This window comes from Cyprinodon tularosa, unplaced genomic scaffold, assembly GCF_016077235.1.
Source record: "Cyprinodon tularosa strain WSP-4 unplaced genomic scaffold, ASM1607723v1 ctg93, whole genome shotgun sequence".
In the NCBI taxonomy this organism is placed as follows: domain Eukaryota; kingdom Metazoa; phylum Chordata; class Actinopteri; order Cyprinodontiformes; family Cyprinodontidae; genus Cyprinodon; species Cyprinodon tularosa.
Window position 1 is genome coordinate 1,123,816 of NW_024039707.1, and position 27,869 is coordinate 1,151,684.

The window sequence follows — 27,869 nt, forward strand, 5'->3', positions numbered from 1 at the left end:
TTAAAACATTACCAAATTAGATAGGTTGTTTTAACAAAAAAAACATTTTTGGGGTTGTACTGTCCAATCAGTTTTTATGGTGTATATTTTGGGGATTTTGTTTCTCTAAATCTTAGTTTTCATAAAAATCACTTCAAATCATGCGATGTATGCTATTAAAGTTGGTTTACAATTAAAGTTGTCTGATCATTATCCTAATTATGTTGCACCGAATAGAATGAAGAATTTCTCTTAATAACATTTTTGGTGGGACTGTAGGAACCTGGGGTTAAAGGCGACCATGGTTGGGATGAATTTTTTGTGTCTTATTTTCTTAGAGGTGTCCGTAATGTATCTCCAGTTTTAGGATCTAACGGCGGACAGTTCAGGCGGGCAAAATTTTCCGTTCAGTCTCTTCGGTCGGTCACGCGCCATCACGTGTCACTAAGTCGTTACGGAGCTCGGTGTGAGCACGAGCCGCGGCGGTTAAACCGTTCCCAGTGGCAGGTCGGACTGCAGCTCTCGTTCCTCTCTCATCCTTTAAAGCAGAGGATGCTGCGGGTACAGCACCGACCGTGAGCGGGTCACAGCGGCGGGCAGGAGGAGGAAGAGACGCGCGAAGGACACCAGCAGCACCGGAGACAGATGGGGATTGATTTGCCGCAGGCCCCTGCCGTCGTGAAATCGGACACCGACCTGCGGCGGATGGGGTGACCGAGCTCGCTGCTTCTCCGCCGGGGAGGCCCCATGACTGCGGACGTTACCTGCCTGGGAGCTGCTGCCAGCGGCCGGTTGTAAGGTGGAGGACGGAGACAGGGAAAGGTGAGGAAAATGCAGACGGAGGAGGAGACGGCCGCCGCAGAAGAGCCCATTTTGGAGGAAGGGTCAGGACGAGAGCAGGTGAGGAAGGACATCCGCTGTTTTTTCGCTTTTATTCTCGAGTTACGTTTGTTTACACAGTAGGGCGATTATTTCCCCTCCTCCTCCTCCTATAAAAACATTGTGTCATTCGCGGTGGTTCCCTCATTTCTACACCCTCCTCATTCTGTATTATAAGCATATTCTCTCTGACTAAACATGTATTTTTGCTGCTCTCTTTTCATCCTTTCTTTGCGATGTAAACAAACAAGGACACAGGAGGACCTTGACTTTAACATAGAGGAATGAAAACTGAATTATATAGATTAGATCATTAAAATCACGTACAGTGTAACATAAATTGCATTCTTTATGCTTTAAACATATAATAAATGAGGTGTCAGCTCCAAACTACACGAGGATTACATCACAGTGAAGCCACACACCCACATCATATCAGTAAATTACACAATCAGACGTAATGTGAGCGTAATCACACGACACCTTGCAATGCATTTCAGGACAGAGCCCCACCACTGAGTGTTGTTTTGTGTTAAACACCACCTCACACTTCCAACTGCTAAATGTATTTGCACCCTTGTTTCTTTTCTTCTTTTTTCTTCACATTTAGGTGTTTGAAATCATAAAAGTTAAAAAAAGAAACATGAGTATATGCAAAAAAAAAATCTGTTTTTAAATGGTAATTAAGGGGGGGAATGGGACTACAAACAGGGGTGGAGCTATATTGGGGGCCAGAGGTGGCCATGGCCTTCCTTAGCCAATCGTTGGCCACCCCTACCATTTTTTTCGCCCTCAAATACAGATGGTGGGAGCAGTAATACTCCCAAGGGGAATGTTCAAACTTATTAAACATTTAAATTTTTCATATATTAACAATTACTTGACAGTGCCATGGTTAATTATGCACATCATAATACTAACATTAAAGTTGATTAATACGGAATTTATGCTCATTGCAGAACTAGATTTTGTATTAATATGTAGTAAAGAGAAAATTCTGTGTCTCTGCAAGTCATCACTGTCTTCAATAAAATCATAGATAAATAACTACTTAAATAATAACTTAAAAATCCTTTTAATCTAGATATTAGTACATGTAAATATTAATTTTATGGACAACAATTTTTGATAAAAGTAGGTAAGTAATGACAATGGACAAGATGTTCACCCTCGAAATTTTGTCCACTTTATTTAGACAGCATGGATGTTTAAATACCATTGTCCATTTGTTAGCAAAGGCTGTAGGACAGCATAGTTTGTCTTTATTTAGAAAATATGGATGTTGTGTTCCTTCCTGTTGGAACAGTGAAGACTGACCCTGAGATTCTGGCGCCTATCTGCTTTCGCCCCAGTCGGCCTCGGCAGATGGCCGCTCACACTGAGCCTGGTTCTACTGGAGGTTCCTTCTTCTCATGCTTGTCGCTACAAGCATTCTTAGTATGAGGGATTACTTTTCGAGTCAATGATTCAATGCAATCAACTGGTTTTCCTTTGATAGAAAACTTTGAATCACTCTGACTGTATGATGTGGTGAATTATAAAGTGCCTTGAGATGACATGTGTTGTGAATTGGCACCATAGAAATAAACTGAACAGAATTGAATTGTGGTCTGACCCTGAGGATCTGGCGCCTATCTGCATTGGGCCACCCCTCAGTGTACATTGGTTTTTGCCTGGCCACCCCATTTAAAATTTTCTACAAATATCAGTACAAAGTGTATCTATGGTTTTATAATCACAACACCCCTCAGAAACAGCTATTTAGTGAACTTAAAATCATATTTTTAATACTTAAAATCCTTTACAAGTCTGCAACATTTGATAACAGCTGTTGTTTGATGCAGAGGAAAAGGTTTTGCAAAGGTGGTTGTTGATAAATTACAAACGTTTTCCCTGCTAAAACCTCAGATGCTCACTAGAAGCAGCCTTTTCAACACATCCATTTAAAAAAAAAAAAAAAAGATTTGTTTATTTTCTGGTTTTATTGATATTGCAGCATTTGTCAATATTGCTGTGTGTCACATATGTGGCATCCCTAAACTAGTAGTCCAAACTAACCTGACTGTATGTGAAAATTAAATCTTCACCTATGATCTGGTTGTGCTACCCTTGTTTGCACAAGTGGCTAGTGAGTCTTCGAGGGGGACGAATTTGACCAACACTCAGAATTATTTTAATTGAGGATCTTGTCACACGTGAAGCAATCACCCTACCGTCACCATGTTAGTCAGCATGTAAAGGGGATAAATCCTCTCAGAAATTTGGCTTTCGTCTTATCAGTCAAAAGATTGTTTTCCACAAAGTATCTGGGATCCAGTTGAATTTTTCAGTTTAGCAATGTAACACCAACTCATAAAACAGTCATACTGGTTCAAGTTTCTAATCAGGAGAAGCGGTTGATTGCAAGATATTTGTGTGCATCAAGTCAATCCCTCACATTGAGCATGCATGTAGCGAAAGTGGAGAGGAAAACTCCCTTATAAAAGGAAAAAACCTCCAGCAGAACCAAGCTCAGTGTTAGCGGCCTACAGCAGAGGCTGACTGGGGTGGAGGGGGACAGAAGCAGACATACAGAAAGAAGTAGAGATACAAAAGGCAACTGTCAACCCACTCCACAGGCGGCCCCGTCCAGTGAAAAACACAGCCAGGCAGACGAGCTCCGAGCCAGCTCTCATGTAAGAGGATGAAAGAGAGCACAAAGTTAGTCACAGTCAGAGAAACAGGACTACACTGAAAAATCTCCAGCATCTATAAACAAAGGTGTTGATGGCAGCAGCACAGGTGATATTTCTCTCCAGGATGGAGTCACAGCCAAACACAAATATAGGAGGTGAAGCTACTGTCTTCTTAGAGATTGAACTAACAGATTCTGCAGACTGGGAGAATAGAGATAGAATGAAGCAGAATGATGAAAAGCGGCCCCTATGTCCTCCTGCAGTCTAAACCTATGGCAGCATAACTATAGAGATAGCTCAGGATAACCTGAGCCACTCTAACTATAAGATTTATCAAAAAAGAAAATTTTAAGCCTAGTCTTAAAAGTAGACAGGGTGTCTGCCTCATGGACTAAAACTGGTAGTTGGTTCCACAGGAGAGGAGCCTGATAACTAAAAGATCTGCCTCCCATTCTACTTTTAAAAATTCTAGGAACCACTAGTAAACCTGCAGATTGAGAGTGAAGTGCTCTGTTAGGAACATAAGGAACAATCAGACCTCTGATATAACATGGAGCTTGGCCATTTAAGGCTTTATATGTGAGAAGGAGGATTTTAAATCCTATTCTGGATTTAACAGGAAACCAATGAAGGGAAGCGAGGATAGGTGAAATGGTGGCTGCAGCATTTTGGATCAGCTGAAGGCTTTTAACTACAGCTTGTGGACTTCCTGATAGTAAAGAATTACAATAGTCCAGCCTTGAAGTAACAAATGCATGGACTAGTTTCTCAGCATCATCCTTGGTCAGGATATTTCTAATTTTTGCAATATTCTAATTTTAGTTTCCTACAAAATATTCCTTTCACAACATTACTTTGTTAACGAGTTGCCTTGCAGCAAGAAGGTTCTGGGCTCGATTCCTGGCCTGAGGTCTTTCTGCATGGAGTTAGCATGTTCTCTCTTTGTGTGTCACTGTGTTGCCCTGCGACAGACTGGCGACCTGTCCAGGGTGTACCCCATAGAGAGCTGTTTCAGTGCTATAGTGAGCTCTAAAGCCAGACGGAAACTCTTTGAAAGGTTCATTATCATGTAAATTGTGAAACACTTGTTTAGCAACTATTTGCTCAAGAATTTTACATAAGAAAAGAAGACTAGATATAGGTCTATAATTGACCAAGTCATCAGGGCCAAGAGATGGTTTAAGTAAAGGTTTAATTACAGCAACCTTAAAAGACTGAGATGCATATTCTGGGATAGATTAGTCACATCTAAAATGGAGGACAAGATCAAAGGAAATACTTTGAACCTTAAATAACCTGGATGGAAATGGATCTACCGGTAACATAAATTGAAGGCTAAGATGTAGACAATAGTTTTGCTAACTCTGAAAGCTCAACTGGATGAGAACAGTCTCAACCCTGTTTCGATTCTAGGGCTACCTCAGATGCTGCCTCACCTCCCAGAGATAAACCAATCACAGGTAGAGGAGTGCTGATGATGTTATTTTTAGTAGAATCAATCTTATTTTTAAAGAATCACATAAAATCATTGCTGCTAAAAGCAGGTGGGATGGGCGGTTCAACAGAGCTATGGCTCTGGGTGAGTTTGGAAACTGGATGAAAAAGATATCTACGATTATTCTTATTCTCCTCTAATATGCTGCTCTTGCTTTACGAAGGGTCATTTTATGCAGCAGTAAACTGCTTTTCCAGACTAGGTAGGACTCCTGTAGCATTCTCTCCAATTTCCTAGCATTTTGCTTCAAAGTGCACAGCTCTGCGTTAAAAAGAGGAGCCAGTTTCTATTTTTAAAGTTTTTCTTGCTCAACAAAAAGTAAAACAAACAAAAAAGTATATTGATACTCTTGACCAGGATGTAAGAGAATGATACATCCAGAAGATCGCTACTGTTGGGATCAACACTTATATAGCATATAAGCAGAACACTTCGGCAGGCAAACTCCCTCTGTTATCCTTCTATAAATCACTAAATGACTTAGTGAAGAGCCCTTACACAATGGAGGAGCTTCACAGAGTCAATGGACTCAAATAATCAGTGTCTTAACATCTTTGTAAAAGGATGGCAAAACTGTTCAATTCAATAATTCAAACAATTAAATTAAATAACATCGATGTACATGTCTGTCATAGCTTTAGCAAAAGGGTTGATGTTTTTACTGGAATATAAGAGATTGGAGAAGATGAGTTGCTATTTTCAATGGTTTATAGCAGTAGATGTTTCTAAGCCAGGCTTAGTTTGTGGTTCTTCCTTTTCTATGATTTTGCGGATGTTATATAAACCGCAAAACCGTCTGCATGCTTGGAAAAATTTTTCACCCAAAAAGAAATAACCATTGCAAGCTTCTTAAAAAATAAAGATACTCCTCGGTAGTCAAACCTACTCAGACCTTTTTTTTTTTTTTTTGAGGTTTTTATGGCACTAGTGGCTCATTTTTTTGTACAGTGGGCTGACAGAAGAGAGGGGTAGAGACGCATCGAGGACTAAGATCTCCGTTCATTGGCCGTGCGCTCTAACCACGGCGTATTGTCCTGTTATTGAAATTCTTTAGTCTGCTTGAAGCTGTCGGACAGGTTCTACTTATGTTTCCCTGATTTTACAGGTCAGACATTTATGATGCCTGGTTGAGGTTTAGCTCTATATGGAAATGGATGTAAATGGCAGTAGATTTTTTTAACCCCTCAACACCCACACTTTTATAGCTTGTGTGCACAAATGTATTTCATATGAAAAATGCCACTGACCAATAAAATGATATTATAAATCCCACATGCCTGAGATATATCTCATTTGAAAGGTAAGACCTTCTAGATTCTAGAAATATGTGTACAGGTTGTGTAGGTTTTCCACCACCAGAGCTGTGTGGCTTCAAAGATGTCCCAAAAAAACTTTTTTACCCCTCCAATAAATAAAAAAAAGCTATTTTTATTATGTTATATCTTTTGTATAATTTATAGTGGACCTCTCCCACTTACTACACTTGTTCTTCATCTTGTGGACAAGCATTGTGAAAGGATGAATCTGTATGTAAAAAGGTTCATTTGGCACAATTGCATTGCAAAAAATGTATATCTTAAGTCTTTTTTTTCTGCATTTTTTTCTTGAATTGAGGAGGTGAGTGAGACATGTTGCCAATTTACATTTAAAATAAGAAAACACAATTGCCTTGTCTTATTTCAAGTGCGTATTATCAAATTATCTTATTTTAAGAGTAAAACTACTAATTCCATTGGCAGATCATCTAATTTACCTCCTCAAATTAATGGTAGATACACTTTATTTAACAAATTTTTGCCCATTTCTAGATAGTTTTTTGCAGTGTGTGCCAAATGTTGAACAAATGTAAAATGTACACCGGAAAAAAGATCTAGAAATAAGTAAAAAAAAAATCCTTAAAACCTTTTAACTGAATTAAAAGAACCCAACTGCCAAGAATCCCACTGAACTATAGTCACACAGTTAGATGTGTGTTAGATTGAAACCTTCAGGGCAAAACATTTGACAGCTCTCTAATTTCATTTTTTATATACTTTGCAAGATGGTCTTGAAATGCCATCGCAATATCTCATACCTTTCCTAAAGTTTAAAGTTGATTTAATGTGTGGCAGGAATACACTTTAATTATCTTTTGCTGTATATGACTTTTTGCTGTACACTGCCAATAAGCTGGCTGTACACTGCTTATTAGACAGACTTTGCTCCTTAAAAACTAAGGATAGATGTTCTTACAAACATAAAGATTGTAGTAAATATAGAACTTATCTTTTATCAAGATAAGTTCTGGACAGTAAAACAGAAACAATCAACATTAATAATAGTCTAATCATATTTAGAAACAGATTAAGCTTTTATTGATGTTGACTGATGCAACAATAAGAAACAAGTTTAGACAACCCTACTGTTGGTTTTTGATGATTTTATTGTTATTGGCCTTTTCCTATTATTTTTTCGATGGTAAATTATCAACAAAAGTTTATAAAAATCTGTTGAAGATCCAAACAGAACCTTAGAGCTGCAATATCTTTATGCTGACAATATACTGTATAGTAAGCAGGTTGTTTATAATGCCTTTTTAGGGCCTAAACGAATCATAGGTCAGGCTTGGATGCTTTAAGCAACAGACTTTCCAAAAAAATTTTCTATCATTCATTCATTTCTTAGTAATATTCTTACAGTAATGATGATGTCTACTTTTAAAAAGGGGCAATGTACTATGCACTAATAATTCAGTGTTTGTCCGTAGCTGCTCCAATAAAGGATAGATTAGCTTTATTTGTAAGCATTGTATGTAAAAGTTAGGCAGAGGTTTAACTATGAGCACTAGGCCCCAGGCTTTGTGTTAAGGTGACTAAATAAGATAAATATTCAGTTTAATCAAGCCTCAGGAGATTAAACTAGATAATAATTAACCATGTAACTCTTCAATGAAAATTGATATTTGTAGAAGATAGTAGCACCTTTCAGAGAAAATTATGTACATGTAATGTTGCATTTATTTACATAAAGTTCAGCTTGTGTCAGAGTGGCTGACTCAATTATACCCATTATTTATTGTTGCCTGTTATCAAAGTTTATTTGTTTTTTAATCAGTACAGACTTACATTTAGAAAAACTGTTGTCTTTAAGAGGACAAATTGAAAGAAATACTATCTATTATATGTTATTTATTATATATATATATATATATATATTTTGTAAAGTGCTTTGACATGATGTGAATTTGGGGCTATATTATTAAACTAAATTGAATTGAATATATAGCATTAAGACTGTCCCTTAAGTCTGAACTTATATTTATTGATGTCAATTTTGTACCCAAATTAACAGACTTGGACTTATAAACTAATATGACAGTGTAATAATAAGAGCAAAGTAAAGCTGAACAGTAAGATGAGTGTGTGTGTTTGTTTAGAAGGCGAAAGGAGAAATCTTTGTCTGACAAGATAACTGCAAAAAAAATTTTTTTACAAGTAGTTAAAAAGCCCAAGTAGATGTTAGAATGTTTCTAACCTTTATTGGTACCTAATTTATATTTGAGTAAAAATAGTTTTATTGATAGTTTTTGTTTTAGCTCCAATTAACTTTAAGCAGTCTGATTCAGATCTAAAGATCATGAGAGTTTTATAGCTTAGATGTTATTTTTAGCACCCTGTTTTCTGTAATCTAAGAACTAGGGCTCAAGAGAAGAGCTCTTTATTGTAAAGAGTTAACATTCAGATGGTGGTAATTGCTACCTTTCACTTTATTTCACCACTTCTTCTGTCTGCATCCATGCCTTCTCTGCAGACAGTGTGCGATATAATCCAATGATGCAGCCTCCATCTGTTTTCTGCCTCCATTACTCTCATCTTGCCCTTCTCATCTTCTTCCTGTTTTAGATGCGCCTTGTGGAGTCATTCTGCCTTGTCCGTCTCTCTTGCTCTCAAGCTTTCTGCACACTGTTATCTCCATTAGCTTTATTTGCTCTCACATCGACATGAGGTTATGCATGCGAGTTCACATAGGCATAAATATCAATGAAGCAGAGCTGCATGAATGATATTAAAACGGCAATTTTTGGGTCGCGCATTCCTGCATTGAACCAAGTAATGTAAAGGATTCCTTTTTAGAAAAGGTCTGCTGTAATAAACCAGCCAGTTGTAATTTAGTGTGAAAGCTTAATCACATACTATTGGACTGCGTTTGACTGAATTTGAAATTGTGCATCAGCTGGATTGATTGGGTTTCAGCAGTAATGAAAACCTTTACCAGAAATGTCTTCAAAGCAAGCAGAAAATGTATAATATTTTAGGGATTGTGAGACTGCAAATTATACAATCAACAGTATCACAATGTGTGTGCAATATCGTAGTAACATAAGCCTGCTTATTGTAGATGCATTGCTTGATAGGATATTATATTTCAAGTGTGCATATGCAGGAACAAACTGTAATTTGTAGTTTTGGCCTCATATGGGAGGTTTATTTGAAGTAGTTTTTTTCTGGTTTATTTATAGTCCTAGGTCCTAAAATCTACAGAGTGGTGGGACATTTTGATTTAAAGTCAGAAAAGGGTCCGAATGAGTTGCTTTATGAAATTAATATTGCCATTGCAATAAGCAAAAGCATTGATAATGTCATTTTCCTTATGTTATGCTGCTCGATTGTCAAAGCTTTATCTTTTTCCTTCTCCACAAAAAGTTAAACAACCCAGTTGGTTCAGGGTGTTTTTGTCCAAAGCTTGCAAAATTACATTACGGACACGACAAATATTCTGCCATTCTAGTTAATTTAGATCTCCCTCAGCAACCTGGGTGTTTGTGACTCTTCAAGACATTCTGTGAAACAGACGATCTTGGCTGATGCAGCTATATTTCTCTTCTTTCATGTGCAATGATCTGCAGACTGATGTATGCTTAGAGAAGTTTCTCTCATTTCTAGCTGTTTGCATCATCACTGAACCTTGTTTTCACAGCAGGGTTTTGTAGAATCCAAAAGAGGTAGATTTTCTAGAATAATAAGCAGATCTCAGATACATTATCTATGCAAACCTGCAGAGCATTCAAGCCAATAATAAACTATTAACTGTAGAACTAATCCATATTTATGCATCCTACCTCATAAAAGGTCCTTTTGGTGCTTCTACAACTTGACAGGAGTAACTAGTCGGGCTTTTCCACCTAAATCCAGAGCAGTTAAGAACAAAACTTGGGGATATTGAAAGAGCAGTGTTCTAAGAATGAGTTGGAAAGATTTATGGATTCATTGAAAGATAATATAGTGTGTATTCACCTATTTAAACTGGGAAGACAGTCAGTTTCCAACAATAATTTAACATTTTATTTTTGTTTAAACTTCTTAATTTTACTGTCTTGATTAAAAACTACTCTACAACTGGAATTTGCTCTTATAGCAGTGTTATACGCCGAGCTCCTGAAAAAAAGGAAGTATTCCCAAACTGGGACCTAGATTGCTTTCATTTTAGATATTAGAGATTTATTTTGGTCCAAAGCAAGGGCAGAGTAAAGACCTGTTCTTCCGAGGCCAAGAAAATTTAAAATTATTTTTTTGTAGACCACAAAATGCAAAAATAAATTGAACAATTGTTGATTAATCTACCAAAATTACTTCTCACTATTACTACAGTATCACTATTAAACTCATAATTGTCATAGATACATATAGAAAGACATTCTCTAAACTTCATTTAGCGGTTTACCTTGTACAATAGCTATATTATGAATTTTATAAAACAGCAAGAGGAATAAATCTATTTAAAAATAAAAGTTTAAAAGCAAGAAGTAGTAGTTATATTTTTTTACATGATCAAAAACTGTAAAACAACTAGTTATTGCTGATAAATGATATCTGACCTGGAGCCCGCTATAAAAGTGCTTACTTGTTTATCCTAATTTTTTTCTGCCCATAGAGGGATTTTTAATGTTCAAGAAATCTTAAAAAGTACATTAAGGAATATTTTTACCACCTTATGTATTTTTTTTGTTCTCATAATTAAACCCAAAGGTTACTACTCCTAAAACTGCATATCAATACTTTTTAAAATTGATATTTATTAATGAGATTTGCCAATTAGATCAAATGAGATGTTTGTTTTTGTTTGTTTTCTCAAAACATCTATAAATGATTTACACGTCTGTCAAACCAATTTCTAAAAATCACATAGCCAATAGGACACGGAAGAAGCCAAAAAAAAAAACAGTCACACTGGTAGCTATGATAATTGGACATTAGATTACCTTAAAACAGCGAAGGTAAGACTGAATTTATGTTTTAGGCTTCATGAAATGAGCCTCATTCTTCTTCTTTCCCTGCTGCGTCAGTGAGTTTTGCATGTTGAGCAGTGATACTGTTAAGCCTGGTCTTTATTGCACACGTCCTCCTAGACTCAGCCAGAATATTAGGTATAAATCAAGCACCAGGGATCTTATGCCACCCTAGACAACGAGCCGCCTTGGGCTCCTGCCCACGAATCAGAAACAGCGTCAGTTTCTGATGCAATATCTGAAACCAGTTCTGATTCCATTGAAAATGAAGATTTTGAGTTTTAATTTGAAAAGTTGCTAGCTAAAGTGTTCCACTGTCATTCGTGTGTTGTTTTTTTCAAATATAGGATCTATTTACAGTTCTGCTGTAAATGTCTAATAAAACTAGAGGTCATCCTGCTTATTTCACACATTTTACTCCTGGAGAAAGACAGGATTTACATATTCCCTAATATTTTTGTTCTTGCCTTTTCTTCAAACTCTTCATGCTTTTGAAATGCAAATGTATTAATTTTCAATAATGAACATGTTTGGTGGTGAGACAGCAGGAGTGTTCTCAGTGACCGCAGTAATAATCAAGAATCAATTGGCACGGTGTGGTAAACATCTCACAGTAATATTTCACATTCATAATTTGCAAAACAGTATTATATTTTTTTCTGAGATGGTGGGATCCATCACTGATGGTTGAAGGTGAAGATCAAAGTAAAACTGGTGCTGAATCTTAAACACTGATCTTGACTAAAATAGTGATTTAGTTGTAGGTTAGGGTTCCTTTGGGACTTCTTAAATGATTCTGCAATGTGCTCTTAAAATAAATAGGCAGCTTTTTGCACTACTCTGTTTTCTCCACGTTTGGATAGTGGTTCTTATTTTGGTTCACTGGAGAAACAAAGCCTCAGAAATGCTTTAGTAACCCTCTCCAGCTTACGTATGTCAATTATTTTGTTTCCCTCCTGTTTTTTAGTTTAGATCCATGCATGATGTATTACTTTTTGTGATGTTTTAAACCTGCTTTATATCCTCACACCGGTTCTATTTTCATAAATAATTTCCATATTTATTAAATTATTAAATTTGTCATATTTTTTTACAAAATAAAAGAAATCTAAAAGGTTGACCAACACTAAACAGCTTTCTAATTGATTTAAGGGATTATGACTGAGAAAACATATGATAAAATACACCCATCTATACTGTAGTAGGTCACACAACTCAAGATATACATTTTAAAAGTAAAAGGTAAAACATTTGGTTCCAAAATCTTCTCTTTTGATTTCAAACAAGATGTTGGAGGACATAAAGATTGTCTCATTAGTGAATTTCTGAAGACATTTGCAGTTAATATTTATATTAAAGCTAAAAATCTTATCCTTAACAGTTTATTTCTGACAGCTTAGCCTTAAGTATAAAGGAATACTTATAAGTTGTGACACGCTTTTTATTTATATTATTTATATTTATTAAAACCTGGAAAATTATTATCTCCTGAAAGCAAACCATAGAGAAAAGAGGGACAAATATAGACCTTTAGATCGGAATCAAGGGGTGTACTACATTTATGGATTGTTCATAACCAGAAATAACTCAAATAAATTGCTTTGATTGAATACTGTTAATAGAAGGATGTTTGTATCAATGTTGGATTGTTATCATGGCTACTTCAGTAAGTGCTGTTTATCTGTTGCCGTTTGCAGCCTGACACTCCAGAACGGCTCAATACAGTCTCAATAAAAGGAAATACATTTAAATTCAGCTCCGCAGGCATCAAAAGCACATTTTCCTCTCTTCCTCCCCTCATTCGCCACCCACATACTGGGGCAGCTAATTATAGCCGCTCTAGTCACACCTAACGAGCTGAATCAGTGCGGGCACTGAATCAATGTGGGAGAGAGCCATTCTATTAAGCACTTTATAAAGAAAAAGGTGTGTGAACATAGGCTGTGCAGTGCACAGATGGAGACCTATATGCAAAGAGAGGATTTTAAGTACACCTTGCCAGGCCTGCTACCGAATAACAGTTAATCTGTAGTTGGTGGTCATTTATGAAGCAGCAAGCTAATTGAACATTTCCTGTCCTCTTAGTATTCCAAAAAAGTTAAAAAACAAACCATTGGACTTTGTTTTCCAAGTTTGAAGATGTTTTGCTTCCCATCCTGGAAGTTTTTTCAATTCAAAATGAACAAAGTAACACTGCAAGCTCATTAGTATAAAGTAAATTTAATTAGTAGGTAAAATAGCCTGTTGTTTGCAGTACAGGATTGATCTACTGTTTGCACTGCATGTGTTAAAAACTACCAGAGCTTTAAAAAAGAAGAATGAGCTTAAAGGTCCATTGTGTATTGTATTTTTTTTTCTCCTAAATTCGGGGTTAATAATTTTAATAGTTCTATAGTGGCTGCTTGTGGTGCAATTTAGAATGATATTAAGAACCAACTCAACTTAGGGCTGGGCCTGCTGGCCTTAAGATCTTTTCACAATATTTCCTATTGTGATAAAGATAAAATCGACAAAAAAAAACATAATCATTAATTTTTCTGTAACTGCATAGTTGTCAATGTATGACACAGCCGCCCAGCAATCGCTAACACTAAACTTTAAAAAATATATACACATTGAAAATATGCTTCTTCAGGAAACCAGTTACATAAAGAACCGTGATTTATTTCAATCATATTCTTCAAATTTACCAATGCCCCAATGGAAAAAAAAATGAAAGAAGAAAACAATTAAAAAATAAAAATGACTATTCACCAGTTTTTTTTATTATCACTTATTCTGATTTATTGTTTAGAGGATAAATCAAAATTGTAATCTTGTCTAGAAATGTATAACGTTAAATGCCCACTCCTACATTAAAGTCGTAGGGAAGTCCATATTTAAATGTGAAATCATGCTGACTTAAACATGTATATAAATATACTCTTTATCAGACGATATTCTCCCAAAATTTAGAAAATTTCTATTAAAAAAAAAAAAATCCTCTTTTAAAATCTGTGTTTTTTTTCTCGTTATTTTATGCAGGCCAGTTAGATATACGTCAGCTTATACACCTAAATTCGGCCAATCATATATCAACAGTCATCTGTCAATAAGTGTTGTACTTTACATGGGGCCCACCCAGATAATGTTGCTTACGGTCCTATTGTTGTGTCGTTATGCCATTGCCTACTAGCGCTAAGTTGCTAACTGGTTACCAAGATGCTTCCGACAAACCGGCCACAATCAAACATGCTTGCGAAGCTTCTGCCACAACAACCCCGCCCTATTGACAAACGACCAATCACATTCACTTTATTCACTGTAAAGTCAGGCACCACTTGGGAGAATTCGGAAATGTAATGTTTGGAACAGGCGTTTCCCTACAACTTTAAACCAAGAAACACTATTTGCCGATTGATTCCTTTAAAGCTTGACTGAGGTGACTCTGACAGAATAACAGAAATTTATAAACAGATTATTCCAAGAGAAAATTGGAATCATGGAGACTTAAACAAATTTGCGTATTAGATGTGGACATGACCATTAATCGATTCATACTGATATACCATAAATGATTGATGCGCCAAAATAAATAATCGATCCAAATCATCATTTCTAGGATAAGCTAACTCTGGTGTTACCGTGACAGAACCCTAACGGGTGATGTATTTCTATTTTCTTCTTACTGAAAAGAATCCAATTTGAGTTTTGATATAGATGCACATTGTTAAGGTTAGATGGGCATATGATAATCCATCATATCGATCGCCAACCTTTAACTGAATTTAAATCTTTGTGATATCAGGAAAATTGTATCATCATTCAAACAAATCAATACCATACTGTATTGTGATTTACAGCCCTAGTATCAGACCAGTAAGTCTGTCTAGCTAGTAGCTATAAATCTTTTACTAAATATCTGCAACATTTTATACTAAACATTGCAGACATTATCTCTTATATTCCTGAAGGTATAAATGAAATAACATATTTATTCTTGATTTTACACGTTCATTAGCATACATAACAGCTGAATGACAATTTGTTATAGCTAGCTTTGTTTCTCATCAGATTGATGCTGAAGCATGAGTTTATATTAGCATACAGGTGCTGGTCATAAAATTAGAATATCATAAAAAAGTAGATTGATTTCAGTAATTCCGTTTAAAAAGTGAAACTTGTATATTATATTCATACATTACATACAAACTCATATATTTCAGATGTTTATTTTGTTTAATTTTGATGATTACAAATGACAACAAATGAAAATCTCAAATTCATCATATCAGAAAATTAGAATATTACTGAACACCAATAAAAACAAAGGATTTATAGAAATGTTGGCCAACTGAAAAGTATGAACATGAAAAGTATGAGCATGTACAGCACTCAGTATTTAGTTGGGCCTCCTTTGGCCTGTATTACTGCAGCAATGCGGCGTGGCATGGAGTCGATCAGTCTGTGGCACTGCTCAGGTGTTATGATAGCCCAGGTTGCTCTAATAGTGGCTTTTAGCTCTTCTGAATTGTTGGGTCTGGTGTATTGCATCTTCTTCTTCACAATACCCCATAGATTTTCTATGGGGTTAAGGTCAGGAGAGTTTGCTGGCCAATTAAGAACAGGGATACCATGGTCCTTCAACCAGGTACTGGTAGGTTTGGCACTGTGTGCAGGTGCCAAGTCCTGTTGGAAAATGAAATCTGCATCTCCAAAAAGTTGGTCAGCTGCAGGAAGCATGAAGTGCTCTAAAACTTCCTGGTATGTGGCTGCGTTGACCCTGGACCTCAGAAAACACAATGGACCAACACCAGCAGATGACATGGCACCCCAAACCATCACTGACTGTGGAAACTTTACACTGGACTTCAAGCAACGTGGATGAAGTGCCTCTCTTCTTTTCCTCCAGACTCTGGGACCTTGATTTCCAAAGGAAATGCAAAATTTACTTTCATCAGAGAACATGACTTTGGACCACTCACCAGCAGTCCAGTCCTGTTTCTCTTTAGCCCAGGCAAGACGCTTCTGACGCTGTCTGTGGTTCAAGAGTGGCTTGACACAAGGAATGCGACAGCAGAAACCCATGTCTTTCATACGTCTGTGTGTGGTGGTTCTTGAAGCACTCACTCCAGCTGCAGTCCACTCTTTGTGAATCTCCCCCACATTTTTGAATGGGTTTTGTTTCACAATCCTCTCCAGGGTGCGGTTATCTCTCTTGCTTGTACACTTTTTTCGACCACATCTTTTCCTTCCCTTCGCCTCTCTATTAATGTGCTTGGACACTGAGCTCTGTGAACAGCCAGCCTCTTTAGCGATGACCTTTTGTGTCTTGCCCTCCTTGTGCAAGGTGTCGATGGTCGTCTTTTGGACAACTGTCAAGTCAGCAGTCTTCCCCATGATTGTGTAGCCTATAGAACTAGACTGAAAGACCATTTAAAGGCTTTTGCAGGTGGTTTGAGTTAATTAGCTGATTAGAGTGTGGCACCAGGGGCCATCAATTTTGAACCTTTTCACAATATTCTAATTTTCTGATATGATGAATTTGAGATTTTCATTTGTTGTCATTTGTAATCATCAAAATTAAACAAAATAAACATCTGAAATATATGAGTTTGTATGTAATGTATGAATATAATATACAAGTTTCACTTTTTAAATGGAATTACTGAAATCAATCTACTTTTTCATGATATTCTAATTTTATGACCAGCACCTGTATATATACATCATATTTTTTATTTATCAATGGTTTATTAATGGAACTGCTGCTAACACAAATAATTTGACTCCTGTCTTGGGGACGATTTTTGCCGCGCTGGCGACGTTGTTGCAGACTTCAGATGAAATTGTTGGATAGCTTGACCCTAACGGGGGTTATTTGTTATTGCCAAAATATTCTCTCTCTCTTGCACTTTTGTGTTTAAAAGATATTCTGTTAGGGATAATGCAGAGAAGGAAGACTTCAGGATATTTTAATAGGCTTTAATTTCTCTTTGAGTTTTTTATGTGAGGTTTCCTTTCTTCTGTCCTTCACTCATGTAGTTCTGGGTTATCTCTATCTCTCACATGATCCTTACCACCTCACTCTCTGCAATGCAGTTTCACCCCGATCAATCCACTTGGAGACTTGCCTTAGAGAGGAAATGAGAGAAAAGATCTATGGGTTATAAGACAAAGGAGGAGTGAGAGTCAGAGAGGTTATATAGTGTCATGCAAAAGCACTCATTTACTTTTTTATTCTTTATAAATGTAGTGCCTCCTGTATTTCCAATTTTCTTAATAGCATGCAGCTGTTAAATGACAAGTCAGAGGTTTTTTAAGAACATTAAGAGAGAGAAGACTTCAGGAAGACCAAGGAACACAGCAGACAGGTTCAGGGACAAGTTCAAAGCAGGGTTAGGTTACTAAACAATGTCCCAGGTGGGTTCAATTCATTACCTAAAAATGGAAAAAGGAAGGGACAGATTTTAACCTGTCAAGATTTGGTCCTCCAGCTAAACCTTCAGGAGCAAAGAGCATCAAGAAAAGCCGTTATGATAACTCTGGAGGACCACACTAAGGTGGGAGCTTCTGTTCCAAGGAATTAGGAAACAACTAATTCTGTACTTTACAAAGTAAGACTATCATCACAATATAACAAAATACAATTTTCAAATCATAGAGGCACTGAGAGTAAGACACAAAATTTCTCATTTTAGCCCTTTAGGTGGAGTTAATAAGCCTAAATTATGTTCACCACTACACAGCTACCATGCAGATCCATGCATGTAAGCAAAAGCAAACACTTTTCCAGCAATGGTAACATGAAACCCTGGAAGGAAATATTTACATGATTGTTGTTAGCAGAGGAAAATCTAAATTCTCAATTGCAATTTTTGTTCAAAAATAAAAGACCATTTATTTTTTTGGCAAAGCCATTTCACAAAATGAAGATTACCCAGAGAAACTGTTAATGAAAACCATAAAACAGAACATTAAATTATTAGTTATCTTGGCAATTTTTCACAACCCATCTAGGGATCAAAACAAATATGTAGGAGAACATGCCATCCTTATGTTAGGCTAAACATTTTGGTTTACATGCTGACACTGCACTTTATCTAAACACACCGACCCTATGGTAAAACATGGTCGCCGGCATCATGCTGTGGGGCTTTGCTTAAAGGAATCCGGACAGATTTTATGGAAACAGATGAAGCTACATGCAGTGTAGTCCTCAACTGTTTGAGGCTGCAAAGCTCTTGTAACAAAAGCAGAGGTTTATTTTCCAGCAGGACCGCAACCTGAAACATAGAGTTGAAGTGTTTAGATCAAATCCCAGCACCAAGTTTCAGACTATAATCTGTTTCATTATTGAAGCACTAATTAGTGTTTGTCTGTCTCATAAAACCAAACAATACAAAAACGTTTGTGACTCGATAACATGTTTTAACTTTACATCGGAGAGAGAATAGATGAAAAAATACTTTACTTTAGTGGCTCCTGTTATTAGGTGATCCTGGGGGCTCATTCTGGTTGAGAGATCCCATTGATTCTGCCTCACAGCTTCTGTGCCCTTGACAATCAGGAGATACAGGATGAAAAAAAAAAAAAACGTGTTCTGTTTTCAAGCCAATATCCCAACGTGACTCAACTTAGCTGAAAGTAAATGTGTGTCTAGGAGAAGGATTGAGTGGTAATGATTGAGGGAATGAGGGCTCATGTGGTAGATGGATGGAGATAGATGACAGAACTGGCAGACTCTACGTAGAGGAGAGAAGGACACTGGTGTCATCCCATCTGTTTTTCTTTTCCTATGCGTCATCTCCATTTATTTTGTCTGATATTATTCCCCACAGAGGTAACAAACACGCCTCAGTCTGTGTCTGGTATAAAATCAAATATATTCACTGTTGGTCTATGTGACACACATGAGCCCCCCCCCCTTTCCTTCCTCCATTCATGCACACTTACAAACCGCATCAGCACCGACTTGCTGCTGATGTTGGAGTCGAGTCAGTTGGCTGAGGAACTTTCTGGAAGCATCGTTCTCATCTAAATTATTCACATATTCTCCTCTGGCTGCATTACAATGCAGGGATGGTGCATGTGGATTGAGCAGGAAGGAGGGAAGCGTGTTACAGCAGCCAGTTATGACTGTGTATCTGTGTGTGCGTGTGATTGAGGGCACTGTAATGTGATGTCTTCACTATGTGCACTTAGAGAGCGCAGTAAACACTGTCTATGTGTCTAATGTGCAGCACTTATCCTCCGATGGGTATGGAGCATTAATGTGTTCCTTCGGCTGAGGCTTCAGCCTGCACATTTGGTTGGAAATCTGACACTGTTTACCAAACAGGAAGGTTATTAATACTTTACCAACCAGAGGCCTTAGGCACATCTTTGTTCCTTCCTCGACTTAAAAAAAAAAAAAAAAAAAGAAATATTTTTCACATGATCAAATATTAACAGTGAGGCATATTGCATTATTTATTACCATTTTGAATGTCGGTGTGTAGGCATGTTTGCTAGAAAAGCTTGCACTATTGCTTAAAGAAACATACAGTTTTGCAGCATCTTAAAAGTTTGTTTGCTCTTACAGCAAAAGCCCACCCAGCAATCCCTGGCCTCCTCCCTGTGCAGAGAGTCCCACTGGAAGTGCCTCCTCCTGACCCTCCTCATGTATGGTTGCTTCGCCACGCTGGCCTGGTGCGCTATCTGTCGGGTGCCCGTCCTCGGCTCCGCCCCCTCCATACCTCTCGGTGCCGATGATGACGCCACATCTGCAGCCTACTACAATGATATGGTTCACTGGGAGAGTCCATGCTCGAGCGGATATGTCTACATCCCCCTGGCCTTTCTGGCAATGCTTTATGTGGTTTATCTGGTGGAGTGCTGGCACTGCTTCTCTAAGACGGCCATGTTGGCTCATGCTGAATTCCAGGTATTTTTCATATTCTGCTGTGTTGTTCATGGCTCTGCCCTTGGTCAGTACTCTATGGGTTTCGGTAAGGAAGGGTTTTCATGATACTAATATTCCAAACTCATTATCGATACCCAGGAAAATATTTGATTTTTTTTTTTTTTTTTTCTGCATCATTGTGAACAAAAGTGGCAATTAATTAAAGGCATAACAAAAAAAACTTCCTCAAAGAGTTATTGTTACTGCTTGTCTGTTTATTTCTTTCAGGCAGTTGTCATAGTTTTACCATGCCTGTTGCTGATAGTACTGTAAACTAGATTTCCTTTGTTAAACAATGGCATTAACTGATTTGGTCTGTCAGGAAGTGTACGAGCGGGTGCAGAGACTCCAGCAGGCCACTCCATGCATCTGGTGGAAGGCCATCAGCTATCACTACGTCAGGAGGACCAGACAGGTGACCAGATACCGCAATGGAGATGCATACACAACCACACAGGTGAGGGCACTCTCTCTTTCCTCGTTGCTCTTCTGTCTAAAAGACAAATTTAAATCTGAAAATATGCACACACAAAAAATCTAAATTGCATTTCTCCTCTGATTATGTTTCAATGAAATAGTGTCACTCAGCTGTCAGGAGGTGAGACAGCATTTAGTGGGAGAAGCAGTATCTGCCACATCTCATTAGGGCTGAAATGACTTATCTGATAAATAGTGATTAATTGATTATTGAAGTAATCTCCAACTAATTTAGCAAAACATCGTTAACTGGGGTATAAAGACTCTAAAACCTGTCATCAGCAGTAATTAAAATGAAACATTAATGAAGATAATGAAGATGCCTGTAAATGTGCTCTGTCCAGAACTAAAGTAGATTGATTTTAGTTTCACTTGGCTCAAACTTTTAAAAAGTTTATAAAGCAGATTCTGCAACCCGATTACTGACAGATTAATTAGAAAAAAAGCATACAGATTTGTCATTTGGCACATTAATTAAGCACAATCAGCCACTAGAGTTGCTCTGGCAATCTGCGTAAATCCTACCCCCAAACACCAGTCGTCATTTAGATGTTGGTTTTTGGTTAAATCTGGTCCAGAAATTGTTGTTGGACTAAAGTGGGACAAATTCAGACCGACCTAACACGGCCATATTTTCAACAGCTATTTCTGGACTTCAAGACTATGACAGACCGACAAGATTTAGCCTAAAAACCAATGTCTAAATGACGTCTGGTGTTTGGCGGATAAGTAGTGTTTCTCCCTTCGCCAGGTTCTACTGTCTCCATGGTAACCACTTTCTGTACAGGTCAATAGCTAATAAAGAAGGTTTTGAGTGTTGTGAAGAACAGATCTAGGACACAGGACTTACAGGTCAGCTACCACCACTGATGCTCTATTAGCAGAATCTCCTAGCCGATCAGAGCATCAATAAGCACCAGGTGCTGTATATTGACCTAAAAAATAATTTAACGCATCTTAAATAAAGCTTTGGTCAAAACGGACATAGTGTTAGCCTAGTAAACTAGCCCCATTCGCCAGCGTTCAAAATCCTTTCTGCCTGCGAGTTGGTTTAGCCTCGATCAATGCCCCAGGCCCTAAATTTGGCGGGCCAATCACAACACAGAGCTGTGTTTTGAATGTCTGGATGCAAAGCGCGCGGGGTTTTTAGGCTGTGACGACAAAGCTGCACAACACAGTAGCATGCACTACAGCAGCAGCAGCAGCTTTCAATGGAGCACTCCATTGAAAGTTAAAAGTTCTCTTTTCTGTTGCTGTTGTTCAATAAAAGTAAGTTTTAAGATAATTTGAGGCCAGAATATTATACTTGATGGTGTCACTATATGGTCCATTTACCGATTTAATGCGTAAAGAGAAGAAACTATTTCCGAAGTTGAGAGGACCGTGGCAAGCAGTGGAGCTCCAAAGCTAACGGCAGCCAGGGCTTACCGCAGCTGGCTATAATGGGGATTTTTCACTCAGCTTTGGAATCAGTTTTGGAAGGATTAGACTTAGGGTTTTCGTTGAAACGTGAGCAGGAAGAGGCTTTACGCTCATTCATTTTTGAGAATGACGTATTTGCCTTTTTACCGACAGGCTGTTTGTTTACACTCCTCCATTAGCTTTCTGTCGTGCTTCCTATGTCACAGTCAGTTGCGCTTGTTGGTCAAAGCGTTGGCCAATAGGCACAAACATGGTTTGAAGAACAACGGGTTGTTCTCATCAACAATCTTCCGATGAATTCATCGGTGCCAAACTAAATTACACATTTAATCTCCCATTTAGTCTGGTTAACAAGGCTAACATAGTGTTGCTTTTAAAAAAAATAAAAAGGTTAATAGAAATCACTATTTAGCACAAAATTCTAGCTCATTCTGCTCAAATACAATTTGCTTTTACTGAAAGAAGTTGAGGAAGCAAATAGGGGATCCCCTTTTTTTCTTTTTTTGAATTTTAAATGATAAAATGAATAAAGAAAAACACAATGGAAAAGCAGTTCTTTCTTAACTTTGACTTTTACCTCTCATTTTTAGGTCTATCATGAGCGAGTTAACACTCACGCCTCCAGTTCAGAGTTTGACTACGCCCGCTATGGCGTCAAAGATGTGTCAAAAGAGCTGTTGGACCTGGAGCAGCACCCTGCGGTTCGCCTCCGCTTCACTAAATGTTTCAGGTACCACAGAATTTTTAGATACTAACAAATCAGCTCCGTTGTTGTTCAAATTTGAAATTAGTTCTTTAATTAAACTGCGCTTCTCTTGATTTTTGTTGTAATGCATAAACTTTCTGTTCTTTAGCTTTTCCAGTGCTCGCGCTGAAGCTGCTTACCTCACTCAGGTAAGCAGAACCAGACTGGCATGCATGTTAAAAAAAATACTCTCCTTTTGACTTAGTTATGTTGGTCTATAACATCTCAACCTAAAATATTTTGTGCTTTTAAATTCATGTTAACGTTGAACGCTTGTAACTCGCTGCATTTATTTCTTACGCAACTGGATATCACATATGTGACCCACAAATGCACAGGACAAGATCCACAGATGCACATCCACACATGCACAGGACAAGATCCACACATGCACATGCACATCCACACATGCACAGGACAAAATACCCACATGCACAGGACTAGATCCACACATACACAGGACAAAATCCATACAATGCACATGACTAGATCCACACATGCACAGGACAAAATCCACACATACACATGACCAGATCCACACATTCACAGGACAAGATCCACACATGCACATGACGAGATCCACACTTGCACAGGACTGGATCCACACATGCACAGGATTAGATCCACACATGCACAGGACTAGATCCACACATGCACAGGACTAGATCCACACTTGCACAGGACTGGATCCACACATGCACAGGACTAGATCCACACATGCACAGGACTAAGTCCACTTATGCACAGGACTAGATCCACACATGCACAGGACTACCTCCACTTATGCACAGGACTAGATCCAGACATAGTAGTTTATAAATTAAGATATAATTTTCTATGCATCACAAATACTTTCGTGAATCTTGTGAATATGTAAATGTTATGTGCTTGTTTTAATCCTTATGCATGTGTTGATTGTGCTGTGCATATATGGATCACAAATGTGAGTTTATAAATATTGCTCCATTACTGTAAGATTTAGTTTGTTTTTTAATTTAGTAGGATAACTTATAACTACTTTATGTTACTATATGAAACTTTGGAGACTGTCATCGTAATTCATAAAGCAGTGTAGGATATTTATGTGATTAAAAACTCAGATTTTCTAACCAACATTATTTTTTTTTTCATTTCCCTTTGATTCCAAGCGAGCACGGTTCTTCGGTGAAAATGAGGGGCTCGATGACTATATGGAGGCCCGGGAGGGGATGCATCTAAAAAACGTGGATTTCAGAGAGCACATCCTAGCTTTCCCAGATCCTGCTCATCAGCCTTGGTTTTCAAGGCACCGGGTGTTCTGGCTGGCTTCAGCTTTCCTCCTCTCATGGCCACTTCGCGTCGTTTCGGAATACCGCACAGCATATGTGCACTACCATGTGGAGAAACTGTTCGGTGAGGATGAGGACAGCGGTGGAGGTGGGGGAGTTGTTGGTGGAGGGCAGGGTGGAGGAGGAAGAGGGGACACAGTGGAAGGAGCGACTGAGAATGGAATCCATCCAGGAGGACTTGGGATTGGACTGAATGGGACAAGCTACCGAGCTATCTCTCGTGTCAACACAGTGGACATGACAGAGCTGGAGTGGCACATCCGTTGTAACCAACAAATGGTTCCAAGCTACTCTGAGGCTCTTCTTATGGATTTGGACTCCAGTGGAAGCACAAATCCCACAGCCTCAACGCCCATCTCTGGACCTCCGGGGATCACTCCCACCCAGGGGCCTCATCAGCCACCTCTGGCTCTGCCTGTGCTGTTCAACTCTGCTTACCTGCTGCAGAGCTGCCCCAGATGCAGGAGAACCACATCGAGCTCCAGTCTTCCCTCCCGGTTAAGGGCTCCAATGGGAACCACGGCCCTCCTGAACGCTACTGTGGCTGGGATCCGTGCAGCAGGGCCGGGAAGTGGAGGGGTAGGAGGAAGACTGGTGCTCAGCCGCAGCGGATTCTCTTTGGGCAGACTGGGAGGTGGGCGACAGAACAGCTTGTTTCACTCAAGAAGCATTGGAGGAGGACTGGCAGGCAGCAGGGAAGACGGAGGAGGGAGTGGGGGTGGAGGAGGCAGTGGGGCTGGAGGTGGAGGGTCTGGGGGATTTTTAGGAATAGGCTCTAGACAGAACAATGAAGAGACCAGGGGGGTCCTCGAAGGAGAGGAGGAGGAGGAAGAAGAAGAGGTGAGAAGAAGGGAAAGCGGGGGAAGAGAGAGAGACGAGGAGGCAGAGCAGGGAGGAGGGGGTGGAGGAGAGGGCAGGGAGGGTGACAGGGATCGACCTCCTTCCTACCAGGACGCTTTCTTCTTTCCTGTCCTTATAATACATGGAGAGGAGAGCTGCCACGCCGGAGATGACATGCGAGACTGAGAAGAAAATGAGCGGTTCGAGCAGGAGCTGAAAGAAGACACTGAGCACACAGGAAGGAGTATTATCCAACAACAAAGACAGATACTGAGAATAAGAGTGAGGTTAAAAAGACAAGATAGGGCGAAAAATTAGAGGGGGAATGGACACACACAGTGCATTCTGTCAGCCATCAGTAAACCCATAAGTTCGGATTAGAGTCGATGCAGAGTGCAGACACATGATAAAATCAAGTGCAACTAAATCCTTGAAATAGCATGCTTTAGTGAAAGAAGGTAATAGTGACAGAGAGCTTAGAAATGTGTGTTTCCAGATATATCTATGCAGCAGCTGGAGTGGGAGGGCTAAACGCTCTAAAGATAGCCACTTTAAGAGCAGTTAAAACACAATAGAGTATAATCTCTTTTGAAAGATTTTGTTAGAAGAATTGGGAATGTATCTCTGAGGGGCTGAAACTATTGGTTAAACAATCATTTAGATACAATTAGATAGCAAAATGCATTGGGAAAATGAGTAGATAGAAAAATGCATGGCAAATTAATAAATTCTTACTATTTTAAAGCTATAAACCAGCATATTCCAGTTCAAATGTTCAGTCAAATCCCTTTTTATGACTATGAGCAGCACCTGACCAGCTCCTCTTACAGTAATGAATGCCAATGAAAGACAATATACATTAATTTCCTCATGTCTCGGCATGCTGTCTTACTTGACCATTAGCTTCCTGACCACTCAGTGCATTACTGCTTTGGAGGAGGGCGGTTTAAAGATCCATAAAATGCGGAGCAGTCGTTGCCTATTTGAATCAACCCCCTATTTCCTCTAGCCACCTTTTACACTTCTGTGATGCTTTTACTCTCTCATTCACCCCTAAAAAACAAAAACTGCTAAGAGATAAGTTTAGTTTACTTAAAAGGAATATGTCAAAATTTACATTTCTAATTTTACACCATTTTTATGTTGTGTTCAAGCTAGTAGCTAAATGCAGCTGGAAGTTTCTGAACACGTATAATGTCACGTTAGGATACCTAGCAGAATGGAACCCTACCCAGGGAATTAAAAGCCCTTTCTGGTAAACTCCAGCCTCACTAATTACTCGTCATTTATCACTGTAATTATATAATGGAAAAGATGGGCCATATATTGTTTGTGTTTTTATTTTGTTCTGGCAGTATTCGGGTAGATTGGAAAGTGTTCCCAAAAAGTTAAAAAAGTCAAAAAAAACAAACCACTGGACTTTGTTTCCAAGTTTGAAGACGTTTCGCTTTCCATCCAGGAAGCTAATGGTCTGAAGTAGCATAGAATTCCAAGCTTTATAGAGCAGCCCAACAAAGCCTTGTTATGGCTTAGAAAACATGCAAAATTAACCAAACGGACAGGTCCACCCTTTAGTAATGGGGAGTCGTTGATGTCTTTGTTAGCCTGCAAAACCCGATACTGGCCTATGCCTTTGAAAAGGGCTTAGTTAGGGTTTGCATGGCTGCCAGGCGAGATGTTTTGGTCCCCTGCATGGCGATGAGGATTGAGATGATAGCACAAAGAAATCAACTCTATCGCTGCGTTGGCGGCTTTTAAGAGCTGAAACCTTTTAACAGCTGAGTCCACCCCCTCTGTTTAAGGATGTTTTTTTCTTTCTTAACATAAATGGCATTCTTCACACCCCTTTCAAAGCACCCGTTTTCTCTGTCCAAAATTTGAACAGTCTGCTCCTCAAAAGTGTCCTTTGTCCATAAGGTGTAGATGGACAGCCGAGTCCTGTCCGGAGAAGGTATCCTGTCTGTGTTAAGCCATGCGTCTGTGGAGAGGTTCGGTTTCTCCAATATCACAAACAAAGACCCTAACGACTCTCTTTTCAGAGGCATAGGCCTGTATCGGGTTTTACCCCTTGCTCACACTGGCTCCGGTGCAGTTACCGAGCCCACGGAGACCGCAACTCCCGCACACCCCCTCTCACACCGCCCTTTTGACTACGGTGCGGTCAAACTTGGGAAACAAAGTCTATTGGTTTGTTTTTAAACTTTTCTTTTAATGGGTATGACCTGGATTACCGAGAATCTTCATCAGCTTATTGAAAAGTGTTACTCCAGTTCTGCCCAGTTTAAAATATGGGGCAGTAAATGGAAGAATCTGTAATCTTTAAACCTGTGATTGTTGCACTTCACTATCAGTCAAAACTGCATTGGCACCATTCAAAAGCCATGACTTATTTTACTGTTTGTATTAATACAATTTGTAGTTCTTGCCATAAAATACCACTTTAAACTAACGTTGCATAGGTTTTAGTAAGAGGGTAAATTGTAAAACAGTCTTTAACCCTTTTGGCACTGAGGAGAGAACAAGTAATTGCAGTAATTATCAAATTGTAAGGCAGGAGGGATGTTTAATCTTCATAGCCTGGTTTGCATATATTGAAAGAAGATACATGAATAATAATTTAAAAGAACACTATATAGAGTTTTCTTGCTTGATGCTGCTATCACACAATCACCTTGGGTGATCAGACTGCTGACTTCCTTACAGCTATCTGTTATAGCAAAGACAAACAGTGTGGTTCTCATTATCCGCTTCCTTACATAAAGTAAGGTTTTTATTCCATCCAAACAGTCTGCTCTCTGTATCACGGTGGACAGCCACATTATTTTTGCTCCTGACAGCATA

The 27,869-nt window shown here is 38.6% G+C and overlaps 1 protein-coding gene across 1 annotated transcript; it reads left to right on the forward strand.

The window, feature by feature from the left end:
• Positions 1–391: 391 nt before the first annotated feature.
• LOC119776376 (transmembrane protein 151A) lies at positions 392–25,309 on the forward strand. The gene is made up of 6 exons (XM_038274760.1): positions 392–879; positions 19,857–20,198; positions 20,539–20,673; positions 22,706–22,845; positions 22,970–23,009; positions 24,009–25,309. The coding sequence occupies exons 1-6, from the start codon at positions 811–813 to the stop codon at positions 25,212–25,214; spliced, it is 1,932 nt and encodes a 643-aa protein (XP_038130688.1). The 5' UTR covers positions 392–810; the 3' UTR covers positions 25,215–25,309.
• Positions 25,310–27,869: the final 2,560 nt, after the last annotated feature.